Source organism: Cyprinodon tularosa, unplaced genomic scaffold (assembly GCF_016077235.1).
Source record: "Cyprinodon tularosa strain WSP-4 unplaced genomic scaffold, ASM1607723v1 ctg949, whole genome shotgun sequence".
In the NCBI taxonomy this organism is placed as follows: domain Eukaryota; kingdom Metazoa; phylum Chordata; class Actinopteri; order Cyprinodontiformes; family Cyprinodontidae; genus Cyprinodon; species Cyprinodon tularosa.
The window spans coordinates 112,237-139,227 of NW_024039728.1; the positions used below are offsets into that span (position 1 = coordinate 112,237).

General features: G+C 38.5%; 1 protein-coding gene across 1 annotated transcript; it reads right to left on the minus strand.

Annotated features, from left to right (window-relative positions):
- Positions 1–6,663: 6,663 nt before the first annotated feature.
- On the minus strand, positions 6,664–25,472 carry lsm11 (LSM11, U7 small nuclear RNA associated). The gene is made up of 4 exons (XM_038275174.1): positions 24,978–25,472; positions 11,447–11,586; positions 11,289–11,372; positions 6,664–6,997 (listed from the first exon to the last, which is right to left on the minus strand). The coding sequence occupies exons 1-4, from the start codon at positions 25,414–25,416 to the stop codon at positions 6,785–6,787; spliced, it is 876 nt and encodes a 291-aa protein (XP_038131102.1). The 5' UTR covers positions 25,417–25,472; the 3' UTR covers positions 6,664–6,784.
- Between the last annotated feature and the right edge of the window lie 1,519 nt (positions 25,473–26,991).

Below are 26,991 nucleotides of genomic sequence, written 5' to 3' on the forward strand. Positions count from 1 at the left end.
CTGTCTTTTCTTTGCATAATTTTTTCCAGGCCTGATTCATGAGGGTTTTTTTTATCGTTCTGTTGAAGCAGGGTTGAAAAGCAATGACTGACTTTCATTTCTTCATTTTCATAGAATTTTATTCATTATGACTTTTTTCAGATTCACCTTATTTCTCTGACAACTGTGGGGGGGGGTTTCCAATAATTTAGTCCAGGTGTGTATTTCACCTTAGACTTCAGGTTCAGAAATGAGTCGCTGTGAAGTTGGGGCTAGCAGACAGGTGAGGAGGAGCTTGTTGATACACAATGATGGGTCACAGAATCGGTTGTATATTATAGTCCCTGATGAAGAAAACTATCCTAAAACACGCTGATGCTGCTGCCACTTAGTTTTACTGTGAGGGAGGGGTCTGTTTGGTGTTCTGCAGCCACACCTGCTGTTTTGTTTTAACAATATGGCCATCAAGTTCTGCTTTGTTTCCATATCTTACAAACAGCAAACAGGCTTCAGACGTTCTTTCCGCTCTTCCATGAAGGACAGTTTTGTAAAAAGCATCCTTCACCATCTAACTAATGCTCTCTGCAGCTCCTCCAGAGTTACCATCAGCCTCCTGGCATCAGTGGTGGTTCTAGAAGGCGGTTCTGTTTTTTAATAGGGGCATAGAAGAAAACAAAAAAAGAAAGAAAGAGGAGACTGTTTTATTTCGCATATTAAGTGAGTACCAAAAACCAAGGTTACAGACTCCTGATCTACCAGATGAAAAACTGTGATTCTATCTTAGTACGACTGAAGCTTAAAGCTAACAGCTAGTTCTAAATAACTGTTGAAGTAAATTGTAAAAGGGACAAGTTGCAGTTTCTTTCTATCAGGGCATGTCATCGTCAGAAGCTGATTTAATGCCACAATGCAAAGACTGATCAAAGAATTCGAACATAGCTTAAGAGTCTTTGCTCTTAATTGGATGGAGTGAATTTTGTTTTATTATTGTATCAAATAAAGAAATCATCCATCCATTTCCTCCTGCTTAGCCGTTGTCAGGGTCACAGTGGGGCTGATGCCTATCTCTGGCAGTCGAGAGAATAATTTACACTACCCTCTGAAAACCGATCCATGACGAGCTCGGTTTCTTACAACCGTTTATAACCAGGCTAACACGGTTCCTCATCTCCTAGTGGCGATCTACGGTACTACTGCTCTCTAGAGGTAAACAAGTAAATCAACACAGCGGTGCTCGTAACATTCAGGAAGTTTGGTTATAATTATGATATTTGGTTTTTTTGCAGAGTCAGGCCAAGAAGGCAGCCTTTGGAGAATTTACTTGACAGATTCAGCTTTTGGGAAGTGGATACAATGAAAGATAGTCTAATCAGGGGTTACAGACGCAGGAAACATTGACAGACGGTCATGTTCAATTCAGTTTATTTCTATAGCGCCAAATTCACAACCCGTCAATTCAAGGCACTTTACAGTTCAACCAGATCATCCAGTGAGATTGATACAAAGTTTTCTATCTAAGGAAAATCAGTTGATTGCATCCACTCATTGACTCAAATACAATCCCTCACACTAAGCATGCTTGTAGCGACAGTGGAGAGGAAAAACTCCCTTTTAACAGGAAGAAACCTCCAGTAGGACCAGGCTCAGTGTGAGCGGCCATCTGCTGAGGCCGACTGGGGTTCAAGGAGACAGAAGCAGAGACACAAAAAGCAGCTGCAAAAGGCGACCCCATGTTCATCACACTGCTGAGCAGAATCTTCACTGGAAGTCGTGTGGCAGGTAGGAAAGCTAGAATTTTTATGAATGTCTGAAATCTCCTGATTACAGAGGCTGACTGTAAGGAGATGACGCGGTCTGCTCATGCTCTCTTTGTTATCAGAGAACCGGGCGAGAACTGAACCACGCCGAGCTCTACTGATGAACAAATACCAGTTTAGCGCGGTTTGGTTGTGTCTGGCGTGGTTCGGTTCAGTTCTGAGAGCCATTAACACTCAATGGTTACCGTGCTCGTACCGATCTCAGCACGCTTTCAAAGGGTGATGTAAATGAGGCTCATGGGCAAGAGGCAGGGTCCACCCTGGACAGGTTGCCAGTCTGTCACAGAGACAAAGAAACACAATAATGCACAAACACACCTAAGGACAATTTAGAGAAGCCAATTAACCTAACAGTCATGTTTTTGGGCTGTGGGGGAAGACGGTAGCCTCGTGAGACCATCCTGATCTCGCGAGCTTTCGCAGATCAGTCTGGAGACTCTCCGTTGAAGAAAATTTAGAGCCGTTCACCAAACGAACGTCCAATCAGCGTTGGCTTTGAGGCGGGTTGAGGTGCGACGCAACGAGAAGCACGACAGTTCAGTCTAAAGAACATGGCGGCTTCAGCCGATGAAACTAGCGTTAGCGTGGCTATCGAGCAAGTTTTATCGGAATTACAGAGTATTTCTTCACTGAAAGAAGAGCAAAACACTGCTCTGGAGGCTTTTCTCAGAGGAAAAGATGTTTTTGCTCTTCTCCCGACTGGTTTCAGCAAGAATAGCCTGGCTTGTGGTTGTGTTTTCGTCATCGCTCTGTTAGTACGTCATATGCTTCGTTGATCTGATTGTTTTATTTGGCCCGTCTATCACCAACATAGGCCAATCAGCTAACCAGTATTTTCGCCCCTTCCCCAAAATTACTTCAACGGAAGGTTTCCAGATGGATATGCGGAGCAAAACACGGTTTTGTGAGTAAATTAGCTGTTTTCTTGGGTTTTTTTTAAATGTATTTTTCTTTTTCTATTTTTTTCCCAAAAAATGTACAGATATATTTTCAAGTTTTATTTTTTGCAGAATTTATATTTTTGATTTTTTTCCCCCTTAGATTTCTGTTTTAAATTTCTTTAACTCAATTTATCGTATCACATTCTTTTTAAATAGCCACTCAATAAAAATGTCATTTTAACTCCTTGCAGACCAATAGAACTGCATCTTCACTCCTCACTCCAGAGGTAAGCCCGCCTCCAGAAGGAAAGGGAATGTAAAACGCAATATGAATGCAATTTGTAAAACTCAATCTAAAACACAGGAATTTGACCCACCCAAAATGAAAATCTAAGATCAGTACAAAAAATAACTTAGAACAATTTAGAAAAAATTTCAATTTGCTAAACGTGTTTTCAGTTTCTTATTTCTAAAACGTGTTCTTTGCTTCCAACAATAATGGAACAAAACTCACTCCGCATTATCTAGGCAGGTAGCTATGATGATCTGCTAAGGAATGAGTATTTTTAAGATTAAATATGATGCACTAGAAATAAGTGGATTCATTTTTTTCATTATTACAAATGATCTAATCCTGCACTGCAAAAACGATCTAGAAATAAGTACAAATTTCATAAATCAAGTGTATTTACCCTTAATTTTAGTAGGTAATTAAGATGAGTTTCTAATGGAACTAGAATTTTTACTTTTAAAATAAGATAATTAGATAATATGCACTTATAAGTGCAGTTGCTTTTTCTTATTTTAAATGTAAATCATCTTGTTCCATTGGGAAAGTGTCTCACCTCCTCAATTCTAGAAAAAATGCACTTATTTTCAGAAAAAAATTACTTAGATATAATTTTTTTGCGCTGTATTGGCAAATTGTCTTACCTGCTCATTTTAATAGAAAATACACTTAATTAAAGAAAAGTTGATGCATTGTATGTTTTTAGTACAGGGGGACATAAAGGCCGATTTATGCTCAGAAACCAGGTCGTCTGCGTGTGTTGCAGTGAACGCAGATGTGCCCCACCCCTTCCCCAGACACTCTGCTGCACCTCTCCCAAATCGTAGGTGACCGCAGACAGGAGGCATGCGATTGGTCAAATCTACATCCGCTCTGGTAATACGCATAGGGCCGGATTTATCAAGATCCAATTTTGCGTGCAGTAATTTGCGCTCGCAAACTGGAATTTTGCGCGAGGGGCTGAACCATGGTTTGCGGGTGATTTAACAAGAGCGATTGCGTAACTGGTGGCAGGTGCAAAACTGTTGGAGACGCCCTATTTAAATGATGGTTTTGCGCGTTTTGTGGTTTGCGGCAAAGTAGTTTGTAGTTTGTGCAAACTAGTGCATTAAGAAATTTTAATCTTACAGTGACACCCCCACCCCCTCCAAAAAAAAAAAAAAAAAAAAAATATATATATATATATATATATATATATATATATATATATATATATATATATATATATATATATATATAAATATAAACTTTGGCAACCTTTATTCCCTAAGGTGGTATGTGGCTGAATTTCTACTTCACTGCAGTAAAAAACAAAAAACAGGTGTTTTGTATTGGCCTGTAAAAAAATGCACATACCAAATGGCTCACAAGAAGTGACTGTGGATGAGATTACTGCGCGTACGCATCCCCGCAGCATTGGCCTGTTGCTTCCCAGGCGCAAGGAGGAGGTTGGGGTTCTCCAGTAGGGCGTCAGGGCGACATGGCATTTAGAACGTCGGACAGCACTTCTGAAAAACGAGATTGGGAGATCCCAGCTCTCGCTGCAACCGTACGCTGGAATGACCCAGATGCAAAAAAGTGCAATGTTGCAAGGAGTTTTGTGGTATCTGGTATTGCGTGGGTCCTCCTTGTGGCTGGCTCCAAATCCATTCGGAGTTCCCCCAACAGCTCCAAAATGGCAATGCTGGATAAACGATATGTTTTGATGATCGTTTCCTCGTTCATTCCAAAATATTCACACGGAGTGAAAAAATGCGTTCTCTGCATCTCCTTGCTTCATTTCCATGTCTCCTTCTTGCGACAATAACCGCTGCCATGTGTGCGCAATTACGCATACAGACCATTTGCACCTTCTTTTGAAACGTGTTAAATATAGAGTCAGATACCGTTAGCAAAATTATTGCATATTCATTGCAGAAAAAGTACTAAATGGATAAGAGGCGCTATTTAGCACGTTTTAAAGACCAAATCTTTTAGCACGCTGTTGATAGATCAGTTTGTACATTTTTTAGCGTGCGCAGTGAAATAGCTCACGTTTTTATACACGCAAACCTTTGATAGATCCGGCCCATAGTGTATTACCGGCTTGTTTTGTTTGTATGACCACCATTGTGGAAAACGACTTGTGAAGATGGACCAGCTAGAAGAGCGAGGAGCGCGAGAACGCTGGGACCCTTTTTCACTGGGATCCCCGCTCTTTTTGGCCCTGATGTCCCACCGTTGTCACAAACTTGCCACTTGCGTTTTTCCACTTCCTCACCGCCACGGCCTTATCTAGACCCACAGCTAGTTGGTGATTGTACCTCTTGCGTTGTGGCGTGGAATAACATAGTGCAGACTGTGCTTCAAACTTGGGCATAAATCAAAAATATCTGTGACAAGCTCACTGCGACACAGCTGTGGGAGGATAACCAGTTCTACAGGAGCATGGGCCCCTGTTGGCCCCCCTCTAGAACCGCCCCTGGTTACTTCACATTCTTCTTGCACATCCTGTCAAATAAATTTGCTTTTCCATTTTCAGATGGACTAAACACAGATGATAGGACACAGTGAAAACCTACAAACTTCTACACAACTTTGCTGTAATGAACCTCTGAGTCCTTTACAAAACAGCTGATTTATTAAAAGATTAAATGACAGATGGACCCTGCTTACTAGACAGGTGACCTCAAAAGCTTAGTTTTTGCTACTTTTTTTATTCTTTTTTGATTGGACAACTGTGCACTTCTTTGTTGGTCTATAACAATAAATCAGGATAAATTAAAGTAGATGATCATGTGGAAAGGCTTTAATTGCTTTTTGCAGGGTTTTGTACATTGAAGCTGATAGAAAAACCACTTAAAGCTTCTTTTAGCTTCTGTAGCCTGGAGAAAAAAAACTCTTTAAAAATTCTAGTTTCTTGTAGAGAGAAGTGATTTCTCTGGTGTAATTTAGACGTAGAAAGTATAATCTAATTTTGGGTCATTTTAAAACCGGCGCTGCGCCCTTCTTATATGGTGTCAAGATTTGTTTGAGCACACTTGTGCGACAAACACGGCTTGCATTAAACAATTGACCCCGTTTTCCCTCTCTGGAGAGGCCTGTTAAATGGGCTACACTAATAATATTCTGATACATTACATCAAGTGTAACAGTATATACAGTAATGAACAAAAGCTAAACTAATGAGAGAAGATGCCCCACTTGTGACATTTAAATATATAAATATATATATATATTGAGAGACTGGAAGAGGGTCATTTCTTCTGTGCAGAGAAAATGATATGAAACCCAAATAAGAAAAGTTGCAGATATGCAGACAAGCATCCGCTGATCATCCCAGATAAACGTCGTCATTTAAAAAGAAAAAGGAAAAAAAAAAACAACAGAGCAACATCTTTACAACTTCCACGAGATGCAGTAAATTGTGCTTTTATGGGTAATGTGCCCATTAAAGAGTAAAAAGCAATCTGAGACGTCAAGACAAATGACAGCTTTTGAGTGCCATCTGCAATCTCCAGCTTCACAAACTCAATTATTCATAATGCATTTATGAAGCCCGCTGAGACCGCGCTGTCATTCCTGTTCAAACTAACGGGAAAAGCAACATAAAGGGACAAGCTTCTCCACATGACAATAGCCTCACAGATGGCTGCTGTGGGTTTCTGCTGCCACCTGCTGGCCCACCACCAGAACACAGAAAACACACAGACTTTCATCACAATAAAGAGACCTTTATTTTTCACTGAAAGGATAATTTCTCTGGTTTTTCATATCAATATGATATAACAGCTCATCGATTCACCGGAATCTGTTGTTTAGTATGAGAAGAAAAGGCATCAGAGAGGCTGCGGGTTCACCAGGATAACGTTTTCACCACGGATAAACAGCTGGTTGATGTGGCGCGTGTGCACCTTCCCGTACGCCGAGACGTCGCTTTTGTCCGGTTTGCTTTCGCCGCACTCTGATGGTGTTCTCCTGCTGCCATCCGTGGTGTCGGCGGGCTTTTTGCTGGATCCCAAACCTTCCTGCAGACTCAGCTTCTCGAAGAGCTGGACAGAGATTAGCTGGGATTAACGTTTGTCGATAAAAGCAAAGGAACGCCTTTAAAATCTATGAACTAAATATGCCGTAAAAGACGTTTATTTTTTTACTGCTGGTGGGAAAAAAAAACAGATTTTTATTGAGAAATAATCTGAAGAAAATTCAGGGGATCAAGTTTGACTTCCAGGAGGAAAATAGACGGACTTTACATTAGTTCCTATTGCTAAGCTGGCAAACAGACAATGAAAGCTTGATATGATGCTAAAATAAATGCTTTTTAATTTAAAACATAAACAGGAAAACATCATGTGTCCCAACCATCCATGCTAATTCTCTGCGTTTTATGCTCCTGTGGTCCTGTTTCTCTGCTCTCATCTCAACTTTTTGTCACTTTGAAGGTTCAACCAACCCCAGAAAGTAAACTGCCTGTGATTGGTTACATTGGAGGAAATCCCGCCTCTTTAGAAAGCTCTGCTTTCTTCCCAGAAGCTGCTGTCACTTCCTGATCCGTCCCAGAAGCTCGATCCGTTCTGTGAATGCGCCATCAGCTCATTTGCGCATCCAGATATAAACCCAGGTCGCCCTCGATTTTATTTTGTTAAAAAGACCTAAATGAAATTTTCCCCTCCCCCAAAATATTAAGCCTACTAAAATATAACGTGTTAAAGGTTAATAATGTATTTCCTGAGAAAAAAAAGCCTTAAAATCCTGTTTTATCATTCCTCTGTGGCCGATCTGCACTGGAAATGGGATCCTATGCTACTTCCAGAAGCTAACTTTTTCTGCTTTGGATTAAAACATAAATCTATTCTTTTTGACTTTTACGTTTTCCTTCCATGTTAACATTATGGTATATAGAGCGAGATCTAAAGAAAGAAACAACTACAATGGTTTAATCACATGTTGCAGGAATGCTCTGAGCACGTCGGATGATGACACCAGAGAAGGAGTTTAACGAAGAAAATGTAAAAAGCAACAAAATTGTCTCAGAGAATTCATAAAACATTTTTTTAAAGATGTGTATTAGCATTCTTTAGTGAGTTTAGGATAGAAATAAGTAATTTTAGTACCATAATTAGATTATTTATGGACACCCAGATATACACTATATTGCCAAAAGTATTTGCTCACCTGCCTTGACTCACATATGAGCTTAAGTGACATCCCGTTCCTAATCCATAGGGTTCAATATGACGTCGGTCCACCCTTTGCAGCTAGAACAGCTTCAACTCTTCTGGGAAGGCTGTCCACAAGGTTTAGGAGTGTGTTTATGGGAATTTTTGACCATTCTTCCAGAAGCGCATTTGTGAGGTCGCACACTGATGTTGGACGAGAAGGCCTGGCTCTCAGTCTCCGCTCTAATTCATCCCAAAGGTGTTCTATCGGGTTGAGGTCAGGACTCTGTGCAGGCCAGTCAAGTTCATCCACACCAGACTCTGTCATCCATGTCTTTATGGACCTTGCTTTGTGCACTGGTGCACAGTCATGTTGGAAGAGGAAGGGGCCAGCTCCAAACTGTTCCCACAAAGTTGGGAGCATGGAATTGTCCAAAATGTCTTGGTATGCTGAAGCATTCAGAGTTCCTTTCACTGGAACTAAGGGGCCAAGCCCAGCTCCTGAAAAACAACCTCACACCATAATCCCCCCTCCACCAAACTTTACACTTGGCACAATGCAGTCAGACAAGTACCGTTCTCCTGGCAACCGCCAAACCCAGACCCGTCCATCAGATTGCCAGATGGAGAAGCGCGATTCGTCACTCCAGAGAACGCGTCTCCACTGCTCTAGAGTCCAGTGGCGGCGTGCTTTACACCACCGCATCCGACGCTTTGCATTGCACTTGGTGATGTATGGCTTGGATGCAGCTGCTCGACCATGGAAACCCATTCCATGAAGCTCTCTGCGCACTGTTCTTGAGCTAATCTGAAGGCCACATGAAGTTTGGAGGTCTGTAGTGATTGACTCTGCAGAAAGTTGGCGACCTCTTCGCACTATGCGCGTCAGCATCCGCTGACCCCGCTCCGTCAGTTTACGTGGCCTACCACTTCGTGGCTGAGTTGCTGTCGTTCCCAAACACTTCCATTTTCTTATAATACAGCTGACAGTTGACTGTGGAATATTTAGGAGCGAGGAAATTTCACGACTGGATTTGTTGCACAGGTGGCATCCTATCACAGTTCCACGCTGGAATTCACTGAGCTCCTGAGAGCGACCCATTCTTTCACAAATGTTTGTAAAAACAGTCTGCATGCCTAGGTGCTTGAATTTATACACCTGTGGCCATGGAAGTGATTGGAACACCTGATTCCAATAATTTGGATGGGTGAGCAAATACTTTTGGCAATATAGTGTATATCTGTTCGCGCAGGATGGATCAGAAGGTGACGGTAACGTTAGCAAAGCATGTTCAGGCTAATGGCTGTTCTCTTCAAGAGTAGAGTTAATGACTTCATATCCAACACTCATCTCTGGCATTTATTGACAACTTACTTAAAAATACTTAACGCTTCAGTGAAATACTCCGGCTTCACAAACTTAATTATTCATAATGCATTTACCGGAAATGGGTACCTACACTACTTCTGGGAGCTAACATTTTCAGCTTTGGATTTAAACATAAATCTAGTCTTTTTGACTTTTATGTTTCCTTTCCATGTTAACATTATGGTATATAGTGTGTAATCTAAAGAAAGAAACGGCTCTGAGCTAATCGACACTGACGCACGGGTCCGGCCCTTTGGAATGGGGTCCGTTTGGCTTCTTTTGTTAGCCTGCAATGCTCCATACCCAGAGACATAGGCTCTGTTCGAAAACCTGGGCTGCATCCTCCAAGGACGCGGTCTACCTAGACTGGATCCTTCCAAGTCCTTGAAAATAAGGAGACCGGAAGAGTTTTGGCTGAGAATTCAACCAGGTCTACCCTTCGGCGGGTTTTACCGCCGTATGCTCTGTTGCTTAGCAACCATGAAAGTTGACACACAAAGCAGGAAAAGAATGAAAACCGAAGTTTTCAAAACTGTTTGTTTATTTATTTCTTTTTTACTGTGAAGTGAACAAAGACTACACTCACAAGAATCCAGAGTGGAATAAAGGCTCCAACCACCGGGAGCAGGAACAGATCAAATCAAATGAAACGATAGAAACCTTAGTCAGTTAAATAACCTGCTGCTGTCATTCTGCACATCTCTGATGTTGCTGCTATTTTCAAATATCCATTACTGCAAAAATGTCCATAGCTGCATATTGGTTATTTATTCCCCAGTTTTATATTGTTAAAACACTTTACAGTATTTTATTGTTTATATTTTAACTCTTCCCTATTATGTTATTCTTATACATTTTTCTAAGGTCCTCATTTGTGTGACCATTTTCAATAATCTTTCTGCTGCTGTAAATTTGCCCATTGTGGGACAATGAAGGGATTTTCTCTTCTATTCTATAAAAGGGGTAGAAAGATAAGTAAATCGAAACAATGTATGTATAAAAAAAAATATATCTGCAAAATCTCTAATATTCAACAACAAAAAAATCTTAGTCAAGCATATTGTGCAAAACAGCAATAAAAAAATTAAATTATTATCAGATTTATAGTCCTCGCACTGCAGATATATTAGAATCTGTCCTTAAATTCCAGCCAAACCCATTTACACAGTAACAGATAAAAACTTTTAGATAAATCAAACATTACCGCCACATATCTGACTCAATAACCATTAAAACAACTGTTTTCATTCATTTCAGATGGAACTATTCACAGACTGGATTATATTAAACTGAACTTCCAATTTTCACCACTGTTCGCAGCCGGCTTGCTTGGTCTCGCAATGAATCCTGAATAAACCAAGAATACCGAGGATACATCGGACCCGTCCTTCAAATCAGGCAAAAAGAAGGACGCATTTTAAGGCCTCATAACGAGGACTCTTGGAATCCGACCAGACCTCGGCGCTGCGCTATGACGTAATCGGCCTTCGAATCTGGCCTTCTAAGGACGCGTCCTAGGTTTTCGAACAGAGCAATAGGCAGGTCTGGGGAACCATGTTAGCCTGATGGGTAAAAGGATGTAAGGATCAAAGCTTGGCAAAGATCGGTTCTCAGACGGGGGTGTAAATGGGGCTATAGTGCCCTATTTAGTGTTTAGGGCGGACATTCGGACACAGCTTAAGTATTTTTTTATGTGTGTTCAGTTTTGGCAGAATTCTGACTTCATAATAAAGAAAAATCTACAACTGACAAAATTCTTTATATCGATGTTTAGCAGAAAAAAAAAAAGAGAAATTAGAAACATGAAGCAGATACCCGTGAAATGGTGAGGGCTTTTTCATGGTACAGGGCTTCTCCAAGCAGCGGCTCTCTGTACGTCTCATCTACGTCAACCATCGCCTGCAAACGAGACGTAACCAAACATTGATCATCTGCTGATCAGACATAAGAAAGATTTGTTAACGTCGGCTCACCATGTTCCAGAATTTATCGAAGGCCACGATGAAGCCGGAGCAAACGCCTCTCAGCCCTTTGAAGGTCCGGATGTGAACTCGGACTCGGATCTTCTCCTGCACGCAGTAGTTCAGCCCCCCCAGAGGACTGTCCTTACACACTGAGGAAAAAAAACACCCGCAGATTAGAGAGAAGATTTAACGAATCAAGCAGAGACCAGAACAGAAACACTGTAAACAAGGTAAGTAAAGGATGTCATGTTTTAGTTTGAATTTCAGGGCAGAAGAGTCTGAGCAAATCATCTCCAGGTTGATACATAAGGGCATCAGCTCTATGGTAAGCCATTTTAACATAACTTCGAATGTACTGCCTTTACATTCAAGATATCTCAAATTGTTTTATGACTTGACGTTTTAGCGATTTAAGATATCTCTAATCAAGTGGGAATGCTTATGCATTCCCACTTATTGTTTTTCACTTTTAATTTTTCTGACTCTAACTAGTCCCGCAGTTTTCAACTGATTTCAACAATTTTGGTATCAAAACGTTCAGCTTGTTCAGGAGAATTCTGCTATGTCTTTTGGTAAAGATATTTTTTGTAGTTTTCGCGATATTCAGCTTTTTCTGCGTTTTTTTTGTCCCATTGAAATGCATGTAGAATTCTTAGATTTCAGCAAAATTCAGCTAAACCTTCAGCATCTTTGACCTTTAACTACTTCAGCATACTTTCAGCTAGAAACACCATTCAACTTTTAAAATGTTTCCGTATCTTTCTGCTATTACTGTTTAACTCGGCTTTCTGCTAACTTTTACAGTTTTGCTTCAGTGAAGCTTCAAACTTTAAAAGAAAATTTAAAGATTTTCAAATTTATAATGGAAGTCTATGGACGGAATGTTCAGCTGCTAGAGTGTGCCACTCTAGCGTTTTCAAACATTTCACTCATGCCGAACAGCTTCAACTCACTCGCTCATTTTTTACCCTATCTAGATAAATTTTACATCAAAACGTAGGGATTTTTGTCAGGATTCAGGAAATGTAACCCTCATTTGTGTGGCATTTACGGTTTTCCGACAGTTTGGCCCAGACCACGAAGAAGTCCACACTTCTCCAATAGAAATCCAATGAGAGCTCTCTGAAAATCCGAACTGAAAATTAAAAAAAACAGACTTTTTCGTATCGCTCCCATTTGGGAACCGTTTGACGTAGCAACATGAGCCTTGTGGAAGTTGTTCCTCAGACCTTCCTAGCACTCACATTGAAGGAAGTGTGTCGATATCTTTTATCGTTTAGCTAGGAAAAAGGTTTGTTCGGGGGTAACAAATCTGTCCGAACCCCAAAATCAAGATTTTGACAATTATACACTTTTTTACATCGTCACCACGCCTAGACGAAATATTGTAGAAATATGAAAGTTACACCAGTTGTAGTCCAAAGATGGCTGACGCTCACGGTGAAAGAATTTTTTGAATACCTATTACGGTTTTGGCTCACCGCTCGTTTGTTCGGAGGGAAAGTTTTGCTTTTGAGAGCTCTGCTCTACCATGTGACTCCATGTTATTTAATGAGACCAGCAGGATTTATAAACCTTTATATTCCTCCTTCCCATTAAGGCTGTGAATGAGCTACAGCCATGAACGTTATCCCAATTGGAGACAAAGGATAGCTCTCGCTTAGACTGAAAGAATTTTTTAGATACCATTTACGGTTTGTCTTCAGCACTCGTTTGTTCGAAGCTGCTATTCCCATTCAAAAAAGCCTGAGAGGAAAGGAACGAAAGTGATGCGCATGTCTCTCTGTCACTGACAGGCTCGTTAAGCGTTGTCAAGGTAACCGTGCTTCAAAGGATTTTACCTCCACCACTTTAAACAGCACATTTTAATCTAATGGAGGGAGACAACACTGATTTAACATTAGGAAGTGGATACAATATGACTACTGGCCATGACCCTTCCCTTCACACGCAACCCTGATAGACTTTCAAAATAAGACTCCGGGGACCCTTCAAAATAAAAGCCCCTACATTAAACTCATATTTTTTTTCCCAGCATATGGCTCAACATTATGACCCAAACTCAACGACTTTTTTAAAATTATACTCTAGGGGGGGTTTCATAACACACCCCACAGCAAATTTCAAAATAAAAGCCTCCCATTTCCACTTCATCTACTGCCCTAATAACAGGGGGAAAGAGTGATTTAAGGATTGAAAAGTCATCAAGTATCACTGCTGGGTCTGACCCTTTTCTCAACACACAACCCTGCTAGACTTTCAAAATAAGACTCCAGTGACCCTACAAAATAAAAGCCTCTATATTATACTTGTGTATTAATTGATGCAAATGGCTCAGAATTATGACCCAAACTCTACCAGCTTGATTCTATTAGACTCTAGGGACCTTTTCACAACATACCCCAGAGCGAATTTCACAATAAAAGTCTCCCATTTATGCTCTAATATATTATCTATTCACCCAATAACATGGAAAACCAGTGATTTCATATTTAGAAATGGATTCTATATCACTGCTGGGCATGACCCTTCCCTTGACACACATCCATGATAGACTTTCAAAATAAGACTAAAGGGACCCTACAAAATAAAAGCCTCTTCCTTATGCACACTCATTCATTGTGCAGTATGGCTTGTAGCTATGACCCAAAGTCAACCAATTTCTTCAAATTACACTACCAAGGCCTGTTGACCACACACCTCAGTTTACATTTCTTAATAAGGCTCTAAGATTTACACTGTAATAAAGCATCTGCTAACCTAGTAACATGCAGCCTAAGCCTGCCAACTGTGCTTTCATCACCACAGCGGCTCGTATTATGCAGGTTAGTTTTTTTTTTTATAAATTCAGCTCCTTAAGTGGTATTAGCTCTCTTTCTATAAGCTTCTCTCTCTGTCCTTCCTCTGCTTCTCATGGTTAGTCTTGCACATAGGTTTGTAAATTTTCAATCCTCAAATGATGACACTGTTTTCTTTATGCTGATCAACATTTTTTGATATCATGTATGGTTTGACTGTGCAGCTTTTAAGATGAGTTTGTTTCTGCCATTTTACTGCCAGATGTTTCTACCCTATAAAATCTTCAGATGATTCAATTGTTTTCTGCAGTTTGAAGTTTCTAATGACTTCCTATCACATTTTTATATGTTCTGCAGTTAATTTCAGCTTTTTTCATTCAGCAAAAGCATTCCCACTTTGATGTTTCTCCGAAACAGCTTTTTCTAGTCAAGTGGGAATGCTTATGCATTCCCACTTATTGTTTTTCTGTTTTCAAGTGGGAATGCTTATGCATTCCCACTTATTGTTTTTCTGTTTTTCTTTATTATTATTATTATTATTATTATTCCGTAGGTTTTTCTTCGTTTAACTAGTTCAACAGTTTTCAGCTGATTTAAACAAATTTGGTATCAAAACGTTCAGCTTGTTCAGGAGAATTCTGCTATGACTTTTGGTAAAGATATTGTTCGTAGTTTTCGCGATATTCAGCTTTTTCTGCGATTTTTGGCCCCATTAAAATGCATGTAAAACTTCAAAAATTCCACTAAATCTTCAGCTACTTTGCCCTTTAACTACTTCAGCATACTTTCAGCTAGAAACACCATTCAACTTTTAAAATGTTTCCGTATCTTTCTGCTATTACTGTTTAACTCGGCTTTCAGCTAACTTTTACAGTTTTGCTTCAGTGAAGCTTCAAACTTTTAAACATTTTTTACAGATTTTCAAATTTATAATGGAAGTCTATGGACGGAATGTTCAGCTGCTAGAGTGTGCCACTCTAGCGTTTTCAAACATTTCACTCATGCCGAACAGCTTCAACTCACTCGCTCATTTTTTACTCTATCTAGATAAATTTTACATCAAAACGTAGGGATTTTTGTCAGGATTCAGGAAATGTAACCCTCATTTGTGTGGCATTTACGGTTTTCCGACAGTTTGACCCAGACCACGAAGAAGTCCACACTTCCCCAATAGAAAGCCAATGAGAGCTCTCTGAAAATCCGAACTGAAAATTCAAAAAAACAGACTTTTTCGTATCGCTCCCATTCGGGAACCGTTCGACGTAGCAACATGAGCCTTGGTGAAGTTGTTCCTCAGACCTTCCTAGCACTCACATTGAAGGAAGTGTGTCGATATCTTTTATCGTTTAGCTAGGAAAAAGGTTTGTTCGGGGGTAACAAATCTGTCCGAACCCCAAAATCAAGATTTTGACAATTATACACTTTTTTACATCGTCACCACGCCTAGACGAAATATTGTAGAAATATGAAAGTCATACCAGTTGTAGTCCAAAGATGGCTGACGCTCACGGTGAAATAATTTTTTGAATACCTAATACGGTTTTGGCTCACCGCTCGTTTGTTCGGAGGGAAAGTTTTGCTTTTGAGAGTTCTGCTCTACCATTGTGCTGCATGTTAATCAATGAGACCAGCAGGATTTCTCAAACCTTTTTATTCCTCCTTCCCATTAAGGTTATGAATGAGCTACAGCCATGAAAGTTACCCCAATCGGAGACAAAGGATAGCTCTCGCTTAGACTGAAATAATTTTTTAGATACCATTTACGGTTTGTCTTCAGCACTCGTTTGTTCGGAGCTGATAATCCCATTCAAAAAAGCCTGAGAACTAAGGAACGAAAGTGATGCGCATGTCTCTCTCTCACTGACAGGCTCGTTAACGTTGTCAAGGTAACCGTGCTTCAAAGGATTTTACCTCCACCACTTTAAACAGCACATTTTAATCTAATGGAGGGAGACAACACTGATTTAACATTAGGAAGTGGATACAATATGACTACTGACCATGACCCTTCCCTTCACACGCAACCCTGATAGACTTTCAAAATAAGACTCCGGGGACCCTTCAAAATAAAAGCCCCTACATTAAACTCATATTTTTTTCCCAGCATATGGCTCAACATTATGACCCAAACTCAACCACTTTTAAAAAAAAATGAGACTAGGGGTTTTTCAAAATAAGACTCCGGGGACCCTTCAAAATAAAAGCCCCTACATTAAACTCATATTTTTTTCCCAGCATATGGCTCAACATTATGACCCAAACTCAACCACTTTTTAAAAAAAATGAGACTAGGGGTTTTTCAAAACACACCCCACAGCAAATTTCAAAATAAAAGCCTCCCATTGCCACTTCATCTACTGCCCTAATAACAAGGGAAAGAGTGATTTAATGATTAGAAAGTCATCAAGTATCACTGCTGGGTCTGACCCTTTTCTCAACACACTACTGCTAGACTTTCAAAATAAGACTCCAGTGACCCTACAAAATAAAAGCCTCTATATTATACTCGCGTAATAATTGATGCAAATGGCTCAGCATTATGTCCCAAACTCTACCAGTTTGTTTCTATTAGACTCTAGGGACCTTTTCAAAACATACCCCAGAGTGAATTTCACAATAAAAGTCTCCCATTTATGCTCTAATACAGCATCTATTCACCCAATAACATGGAAAACCAGTGATTTCATATTTAGAAATGGATTCTATATCACTGCAGGACATGACCCTTCCCTTAACACACATCCATGATAGACTTTCGAAATAAGACTAAAGGGACTCTACAAAATAAAAGCCTCTTCCTTACATACACTCATTCATTGTGCCATATGGCTCGTACCTATGACCCAAACTCAACCAATTTCTTCAAATTACACTACCAAGGCCTGATGACCACAAACCTCAGTGCATATTTCTTAATCAGGTTCTAAGATTTACACTGTAATAAAGCATCTGCTAACCTCTTAACATGCAGCCTAAGCCTGCCAACGGTGCTGTCATCAACACAGCGGCTCTTAACATGCAGGTTACATTTTTTGATAAATTCAGCTCCTTAAGTGGTATTAGCTCTCTTTCTATAAGCTTCTCTCTCTGTCCTTCCTCTGCTTGTCATGGTCGGTCTTGCACATAGGTTTTTAGATTTTCAATCCTCTAAGGATGACACTGTTTTCTTTATGCTTATCAACCGACACATTTTAAATCATTTCAAATTGTTTTGCAAAGTCTTGACATTTCCACAATTTCTAAATTTTGATACTTATTCAATACCATCTTCCTCAACATTTTACTTCCCATCCTTGAGCTACTCATTTTTTCTTCAACCAGATAAGATTCAAGTTTTTCTTTGTAATTTATTTTCTGATTCAGCTAATTTAATACTTTTCAGCCTATGCTGAGAACTTTGGCTTCATTCTGCTCTCTTTCTGGACAGGAATTAAGCTTTTCTGTTTGCTGCTAATTCATAACAAGCCTAACATGTTTCTGGAAAGTAGGTAAACCCCCCTTCAAAATTTCTTTATACATTTTTCTAGAAACTTGGGAGACATTATATTAAGACCCTTCTAGTGCCCACATTCAAGACATTTTTTTATATTATGTATGGTTTGGCTGTGTAGCTTTTAAGATGAGTTTGTTTCTGCCATTTTACTGCCAAATGATTCTACCCTACAAAATCTTCAGATGATTCAATTGTTTTCTGCAGTTTGAAGTTTCTGATGACTTCCTATCACATTTTCATATGTTCTGCTATTAATTTCAGCTTGTTTCATTCAGCAAAAGCATTCCCACTTGCTGTTTCTCCGAAACAGCTTTTTCTAGTTATTATTATTATTATTCCGTAGGTTTTTCTTCGTTTAACTAGTTCAACAGTTTTCAGCTGATTTAAACAAATTTGGTATCAAAACGTTCAGCTTGTTCAGGAGAATTCTGCTATGACTTTTGGTAAAGATGTTGTTCGTAGTTTTCGCGATATTCAGCTTTTTCTGCGATTTTTTGCCCCATTGAAATGCATGTAAAACTTCAAAAATTCTGCTAAAACTTTAGCTACTTTGCCCTTTAACTACTTCAGCATACTTTCAGCTAGAAACACCATTCAACTTTTAAAATGTTTCCGTATCTTTCTGCTATTACTGTTTAACTCAGCTTTTTGCTAACTTTTACAGTTTTGCTTCAGTGAAGCTTCAAACTTTAGAAGAAAATTTTAAGATTTTCAAATTTATAATGGAAGTCTATGGACGGAATGTTCAGCAGCTAGAGTGTGCCACTCTAGCGTTTTCAAACATTTCACTCATGCCGAACAGCTTCAACTCACTCGCTCATCTTTTACTCTATCTAGACAAATTTTACATCAAAATGTAGGGATTTTTGTCAGGATTCAGAAAATGTAACCCTAATTTGTGTGGCATTTACGGTTTTCCGACAGTTTGGCCCAGACCACGAAGAAGTCCACACTTCCCCAATAGAAATCCAATGAGAGCTCTCTGAAAATCCGAACTGAAAATTCAAAAAAACAGACTTTTTCGTATCGCTCCCATTCGGGAACCGTTCGACGTAGCAACATGAGCCTTGTGGAAGTTGTTCCTCAGACCTTCCTAGCACTCACATTGAAGGAAGTGTGTTGATATCTTTTATCGTTTAGCCAGGAAAAAGGTTTGTTCGGGGGTAACAAATCTGTCCGAACCCCAAAATCAAGATTTTGACAATTATACACTTTTTTACATCGTCACCACGCCTAGACGAAATATTGTAGAAATATGAAAGTTACACCAGTTGTAGTCCAAAGATGGCTGACGCTCACGGTGAAAGAATTTTTTGAATACCTATTACGGTTTTGGCTCACCGCTCGTTTGTTCGGAGGGAAAGTTTTGCTTTTGAGAGCTCTGCTCTACCATGTGACTCCATGTTATTTAATGAGACCAGCAGGATTTATAAACCTTTAAATTTCTCCTTCCCATTAAGGCTGTGAATGAGCTACAGCCATGAACGTTATCCCAATTGGAGACAAAGGATAGCTCTCGCTTAGACTGAAAGAATTTTTTAGATACCATTTACGGTTTGTCTTCAGCACTCGTTTGTTCGAAGCTGCTATTCCCATTCAAAAAAGCCTGAGAGGAAAGGAACGAAAGTGATGCGCATGTCTCTCTGTCACTGACAGGCTCGTTAAGCGTTGTCAAGGTAACCGTGCTTCAAAGGATTTTACCTCCACCACTTTAAACAGCACATTTTAATCTAATGGAGGGAGACAACACTGATTTAACATTAGGAAGTGGATACAATATGACTACTGGCCATGACCCTTCCCTTCACACGCAAAAAAAGGTTTAGACTTTCAAAATAAGACTCCGGGGACCCTTCAAAATAAAAGCCCCTACATTAAACTCATATTTTTTTTCCCAGCATATGGCTCAACATTATGACCCAAACTCAACGACTTTTTTAAAATTATACTCTAGGGGGGGTTTCATAACACACCCCACAGCAAATTTCAAAATAAAAGCCTCCCATTTCCACTTCATCTACTGCCCTAATAACAGGGGGAAAGAGTGATTTAAGGATTGAAAAGTCATCAAGTATCACTGCTGGGTCTGACCCTTTTCTCAACACACAACCCTGCTAGACTTTCAAAATAAGACTCCAGTGACCCTACAAAATAAAAGCCTCTATATTATACTTGTGTATTAATTGATGCAAATGGCTCAGAATTATGACCCAAACTCTACCAGCTTGATTCTATTAGACTCTAGGGACCTTTTCACAACATACCCCAGAGCGAATTTCACAATAAAAGTCTCCCATTTATGCTCTAATATATTATCTATTCACCCAATAACATGGAAAACCAGTGATTTCATATTTAGAAATGGATTCTATATCACTGCTGGGCATGACCCTTCCCTTGACACACATCCATGATAGACTTTCAAAATAAGACTAAAGGGACCCTACAAAATAAAAGCCTCTTCCTTATGCACACTCATTCATTGTGCAGTATGGCTTGTAGCTATGACCCAAAGTCAACCAATTTCTTCAAATTACACTACCAAGGCCTGTTGACCACACACCTCAGTTTACATTTCTTAATAAGGCTCTAAGATTTACACTGTAATAAAGCATCTGCTAACCTAGTAACATGCAGCCTAAGCCTGCCAACTGTGCTTTCATCACCACAGCGGCTCGTATTATGCAGGTTAGTTTTTTTTTTATAAATTCAGCTCCTTAAGTGGTATTAGCTCTCTTTCTATAAGCTTCTCTCTCTGTCCTTCCTCTGCTTCTCATGGTTAGTCTTGCACATAGGTTTGTAAATTTTCAATCCTCAAATGATGACACTGTTTTCTTTATGCTGATCAACATTTTTTGATATCATGTATGGTTTGACTGTGCAGCTTTTAAGATGAGTTTGTTTCTGCCATTTTACTGCCAGATGTTTCTACCCTATAAAATCTTCAGATGATTCAATTGTTTTCTGCAGTTTGAAGTTTCTAATGACTTCCTATCACATTTTTATATGTTCTGCAGTTAATTTCAGCTTTTTTCATTCAGCAAAAGCATTCCCACTTTGATGTTTCTCCGAAACAGCTTTTTCTAGTTATTATTATTATTATTCCGTAGGTTTTTCTTCGTTTAACTAGTTCAACAGTTTTCAGCCGATTTAAACAAATTTGGTATCAAAACGTTCAGCTTGTTCAGGAGAATTCTGCTATATCTTTTGGTAAAGATATTGTTCGTAGTTTTCGCGATATTCAGCTTTTTCTGCGATTTTTGGCCCCATTGAAATGCATGTAAAACTTCAAAAATTCCACTAAATCTTCAGCTACTTTGCCCTTTAACTACTTCAGCATACTTTCAGCTAGAAACACCATTCAACTTTTAAAATGTTTCCGTATCTTTCTGCTATTACTGTTTAACTCGGCTTTCAGCTAACTTTTACAGTTTTGCTTCAGTGAAGCTTCAAACTTTTAAACAATTTTTACAAATTTTCAAATTTATAATGGAAGTCTATGGACGGAATGTTCAGCTGCTAGAGTGTGCCACTCTAGCGTTTTCAAACATTTCACTCATGCCGAACAGCTTCAACTCACTCGCTCATTTTTTACCCTATCTAGATAAATTTTACATCAAAACGTAGGGATTTTTGTCAGGATTCAGGAAATGTAACCCTCATCTGTGTGGCATTTACGGTTTTCCGACAGTTTGGCCCAGACCACGAAGAAGTCCACACTTCCCCAATAGAAATCCAATGAGAGCTCTCTGAAAATCCGAACTGAAAATTCAAAAAAACAGATTTTTTCGTATCGCTCCCATTCGGGAACCGTTCGACGTAGCAACATGAGCCTTGTGGAAGTTGTTCCTCAGACCTTCCTAGCACTCACATTGAAGGAAGTGTGTCGATATCTTTTATCGTTTAGCTAGGAAAAAGGTTTGTTCGGGGGTAACAAATCTGTCCGAACCCCAAAATCAAGATTTTGACAATTATACACTTTTTTACATCGTCACCACGCCTAGACGAAATATTGTAGAAATATGAAAGTTACACCAGTTGTAGTCCAAAGATGGCTGACGCTCACGGTGAAAGAATTTTTTGAATACCTAATACGGTTTTGGCTCACCGCTCGTTTGTTCGGAGGGAAAGTTTTGCTTTTGAGAGTTCTGCTCTACCATTGTGCTGCATGTTATTTAATGAGACCAGCAGGATTTATAAACCTTTATATTCCTCCTTCCCATTAAGGCTGTGAATGAGCTACAGCCATGAAAGTTACCCCAATTGGAGACAAAGGATAGCTCTCGCTTAGACAGAAACTCAACCACTTTTTAAAAAATGAGACTCTAGGGGGTTTTCAAAACACACCCCATGGAAAATTTCAAAATAAAAGCCTCCCATTGCCACTTTATCTACTGCCCTAATAACAAGGGAAAAGAGTAATTTAACGATTGGAAAGTCATCAAGTATCACTGCTGGGTCTGACCCTTTTCTCAACACACAACCCTGCTAGACTTTCAAAATAAGACTTCAGTTACCCTACAAAATAAAAGCCTCTATATTATACTCGTGTATTAATTGATGCAAATGGCTCAGCATTATGACCCAAACTCCACCAGCTTGTTACTATTAGACTCTAGAAGCCTTTTCAAAACATACCCAGGAGCAAATTTCACAATAAAAGTCTCCCATTTACGCTCTAATACAGCATCTATTCACCCAATAACATGGAAAACCAGTGATTTCATATTTGGAAATGGATTCTATATCACTGCTGGGCATGACCCTTCCCTTGACACACATCCATGATAGACTTTCAAAATAAGACTAAAGGGAACCTACAAAATAAAAGCCTCTTCCTTACGCACACTCATTCATTGTGCCGTATGGCTTGTAGCTATGACCCAAAGTCAACCAATTTCTTCAAATTACACTACCAAGGCCTGTGGACCACACACCTCAGTGCATATTTCTTAATCAGGTTCTAAGATTTATACTGTAATAAAGCATCTGCTAACCTTGTAACATGCAGCCTAAGCCTGCCAACGGTGCTTTCATTACCACAGCGGCTCGTAACATGCAGGTTCAATTTTTTTTATAAATTCAGCTCCTTAAGTGGTATTAGCTCTCTTTCTATAAGCTTCTCTCTCTGTCCTTCCTCTGCTTCTCATGGTCAGTCTTGCACATAGGTTTGTAGATTTTCAATCCTCTAAGGATGACACTGTTTTCTTTATGCTGATCAACCGACACATTTTAAATAATTTTCCAATTGTTTTGCCAAGTCTTGACATTTCCACATATGATTTCAAAATGTTAATACTTATTCAATACCATCGTCCTCAACATTTTACTTCCCATCCTTAAGCTACAAATTTTTTCTTCAACCAGATAAGATTAAAGTTTTTCTTTGTAATTTCTTTTCTACTTCAGCTAATTTCATACTTTTCAGCCTATGTTGTGAACTTTGGCTTCATTCTGCTCTGTTTCTGGACAGGAATTAAGCTTTTCTGTTTGCTGCTAATTCATAACACGCCTGACATGTTTCTGGAAAGTAGGTAAACCCCCCTTCAAAATTTCTTTATACATTTTTCTAGCAACTTGGGAGACATTATATTAAGACCCTTCTAGTGCCCACATTCAAGACATTTTTTGATATCATGTATGGTTTGGCTGTGCAGCTTTTAAGATGAGTCTGTTTCTGCAATTTTACTGCCAAATGATTCTACCCTACAAAATCTTCAGATAATTCAATTGTTTTCTGCAGTTTGAACTTTCTGATGACTTCCTATCACATTTTCATATGTTCTGCAGTTAATTTCAGCTTGTTTCATTCAGCAAAAGCATTCCCACTTTGATGTTTCTCCGAAACAGCTTTTTCTAGTTATATTTTGACTAGTCGAAATGACGTCAGATTTACCACTAACTTGTATGGAGATGTCAATTTAAGATATCTAGCATGAATTACTGACTATCTGAAATACACATCTCAGATATCTACGATTAAATTACGAATAGTCAAACTAATTTTAAGATATCTCGATTTTAGTTTTGACTAGTCATAATTCTAATTAAAGATATCTCAAATGCCACCATAGTTCATGATATCTTAAATGTATTTTAGGATAGGAGATATGCAGTTTTGACTAGGGAAAACTCAATTATAGATATCTTAAAAGCAAATAATGACTAGAAAAAACAAATTTAAAGATATCTTGAGTTGTAAGTTTGACTATTCGAAATTCCTTTTAAGATATCTCTAAATGAATTGATGATATCTTAAATTGTTCAGCTTTTCCATTAAAAATATCTTAAATTGACATTCTGAGTGGTCAAAATGTGTAATGATCTTTTTAATGGGCTTCCAGGAGGATCATTCCTAAAAAATTCCTTACTGTCAGTTTAATCCAAAGGAGGAAAAGTTAAATCAGCGTGTGACGCTTTAAATGACAAATCCGGTGTCGTAATTTGAGATATCTTGAAAGGACTTTTGACTAGTCAAAACGTAATTTTAGATATCTTAAATTATTATTCATCCTAATCAAAATGTAAATACAGATATCTAAACGGATATCTAAATTCTATTCTCGTAATATTGACGTAATTTATGACGTAATTGACGTAATTTTATGACTTTCTTCTCATAATTTTACGACTTTATTCTCGTAATTTTACGACTTTATTCTCGTAATTTTACGCCTTTATTCTCGTAATTTTACGACTTTGTTCTGGTAATTTTATGACTTTGTTCTAGTAATTTTGCGACTTTATTGACGTAATTTTACGACTTTATACTGCCAATTTTACGACTTTATTCTCGTAATTTTACGACTTTCTTCTCGTAATTTTACGACTTTCTTCTCGTAATTTCACGACTTTCTTCTCGTAATTTTACGACTTAATTGACGTATTTTACGACTTTATACTGCCAATTTTACGACTTTATTCCCGTAATTTTTACGACTTTGTTCTGGTAATTTTACGACTTTATTTTCGTAATTTTACGACTTTATTCTCGTAATTGTACGACTATTCTCGTAATTTTACGAGTTTATTCTCGTAATTGTACGAGTTTATTCTCGTAATTTTACGAGTTTATTCTCGTAATTTTACGAGTTTATTCTCGTAATTTTACGAGTTTATTCTCGAAATAGAAGACAACATTTTCTAGCCTGGCTCTAATACTGCGTCGTAAAATATGCGGTTTCTAACTTTAGACAAATAAAACCTAAATTAACTGTGTTTAGTTTGTAGGGTCTGTTTTAGGACCTACAGGCCATCCTGGTCAGGACGTTTCTCTGCGGTCTCCGCCTCCTTCCTCTCGGCGCTGCCCCGCTGCTCTCTCCCGCCTCCTGGGACTCGGTCACCGGGTTGTTCACCATCAGCTTTCTCAGCCTCTCCATGCGCTCCGGGTCCGCCCGGCCCTTCGTGGCTTTCCGCAGCCTTTTCTCCACATTCTCCGGCTTTGCTCGGCCAGGGCCGCCTCTCAGGAAGCTCTCGTACTCCGCCACGTTGTTGAAGCATTTAATGTTGGGGAAGGGAAGCGGCGGCGCCGTGGGGGAGTAGAGAGCCAGCAGCGGGTCGAACCTCTCAGAGCAGACATTTAATTCATCACCCTCCGGTACCGGCTCCGGTTCTGTTTGTTTGCTCTCAGTCTCCGGTTCTGTTTGTTTTCTATCGGGCTTCGCAGAGTTTCTTTCCTTTTCCTCCATGTTTCAAACGAGCCGCAGAAGCGATGAACGACATGACGCAAGGAATTCTGGGAATGTTGCTGTTTATCTGAGTTTAGTTTATATTCTTAACATGTCCAGAGGTCAATTACTGCACCGTAAACGCAATAATATTTTTATTCTGAATATTAAATGATTTATGTTAGCTAGTAGCCTGGTTTTATCTCCCAAGAGTAAAGAGAAGAAACCATTTTTTAAACTGGACTACAAATCCCACAGCCCCTCTATATATCTACGTCACTACCGGTGGGAGGGATTTATGTTTGCCTGGATATTTTTTGCCTTAATGTTTAAAAATCAAGCATGCACCAACATGTATTTCCATAATGATATAAATATTGTAACCAATCCGTATATTATTCCTGTTACATTTTAACCAACAATAAAACGATAAGAAACATTTTTTTCCAATTGTTTATAATAAAATAATGTAAAAAAAAAAAAACGTAGAATAGTTCATTTTTTATTTTATTAATGCTATATTAAATGGAACAGATAACAATCATTTCTATTTCATCCTTATGAATGATATCTAGGGCTGCAGTTAATCATTATTTTGCTGACCGATGAATCTAAATAATTTGTCCAATTAATAATTGGATTATAAAAAGTTCCTTGAAGAGGAAAAGCTAAAACATTTTCACTTGAGGAGTTCTGGATAGACTATTGTTCGTTTTTTTTTTTTTTTTTTTTTTTGTCTTAAATGCAAAATTTTTATTATTTTTATTTATTTTTACAATGTTGGTTTAATTACTGGTCTAAGTAAAGTAAAGGCATGTTTTAGAGAATCCAGTTAACTATTAATTGATTAATAAATTAGTTGCCAATCATTTCAATAATCAATTAATCACAATTTATCTGTTTAATTGTTTAAGCCCTAATGCTATTATTAACTTACCCGATATGCTGAATACCCGAAATTTTATTTTCTAAACAAAATCAGCTGTTTTGGTGCACAATCGCTTCAATCCCAAATCCAAATCCTCCTAGTTTTATATATTGTGCAGTTTTATATATATATATATATATATATATATATATATATATATATATATGTATATATATATATATATATATATATATATATATATATATATATATATATATATATATATATATATATATATCAATTTTACATTAAAGTCAGTTGGATAAACAAAACACATCATTAAACATCATCACACATCAACCTTAATAAGGATCTTTTTTAATGCTTTATTTATTATTATTATTTTATTTTTTTACAAAATAAAAAAAACAGTGGCTTAACCTACAATTTGAAGTGATGTAAACACTGTAATTGGCACATTGAGAAAAATATTGATCCCATTATAATACAAAATTGTAGGTTAAGCCACTTAATATTTTTCAGTGTACTTTAAATTTGCTACACGGTATGTTTGAATTACTTCTTTGCTTGTTTGTTTGAATCGCTTGTGAGTTTAAAATCTGTTGCAATCATTTGGGCGGGGATGTTTCAGGGGTCTCATCACCCACCCTACCAAAGCCTCCTGCTTCCTTTTTATTAAAATGTATTGATTTATTGAATTGCGCGTG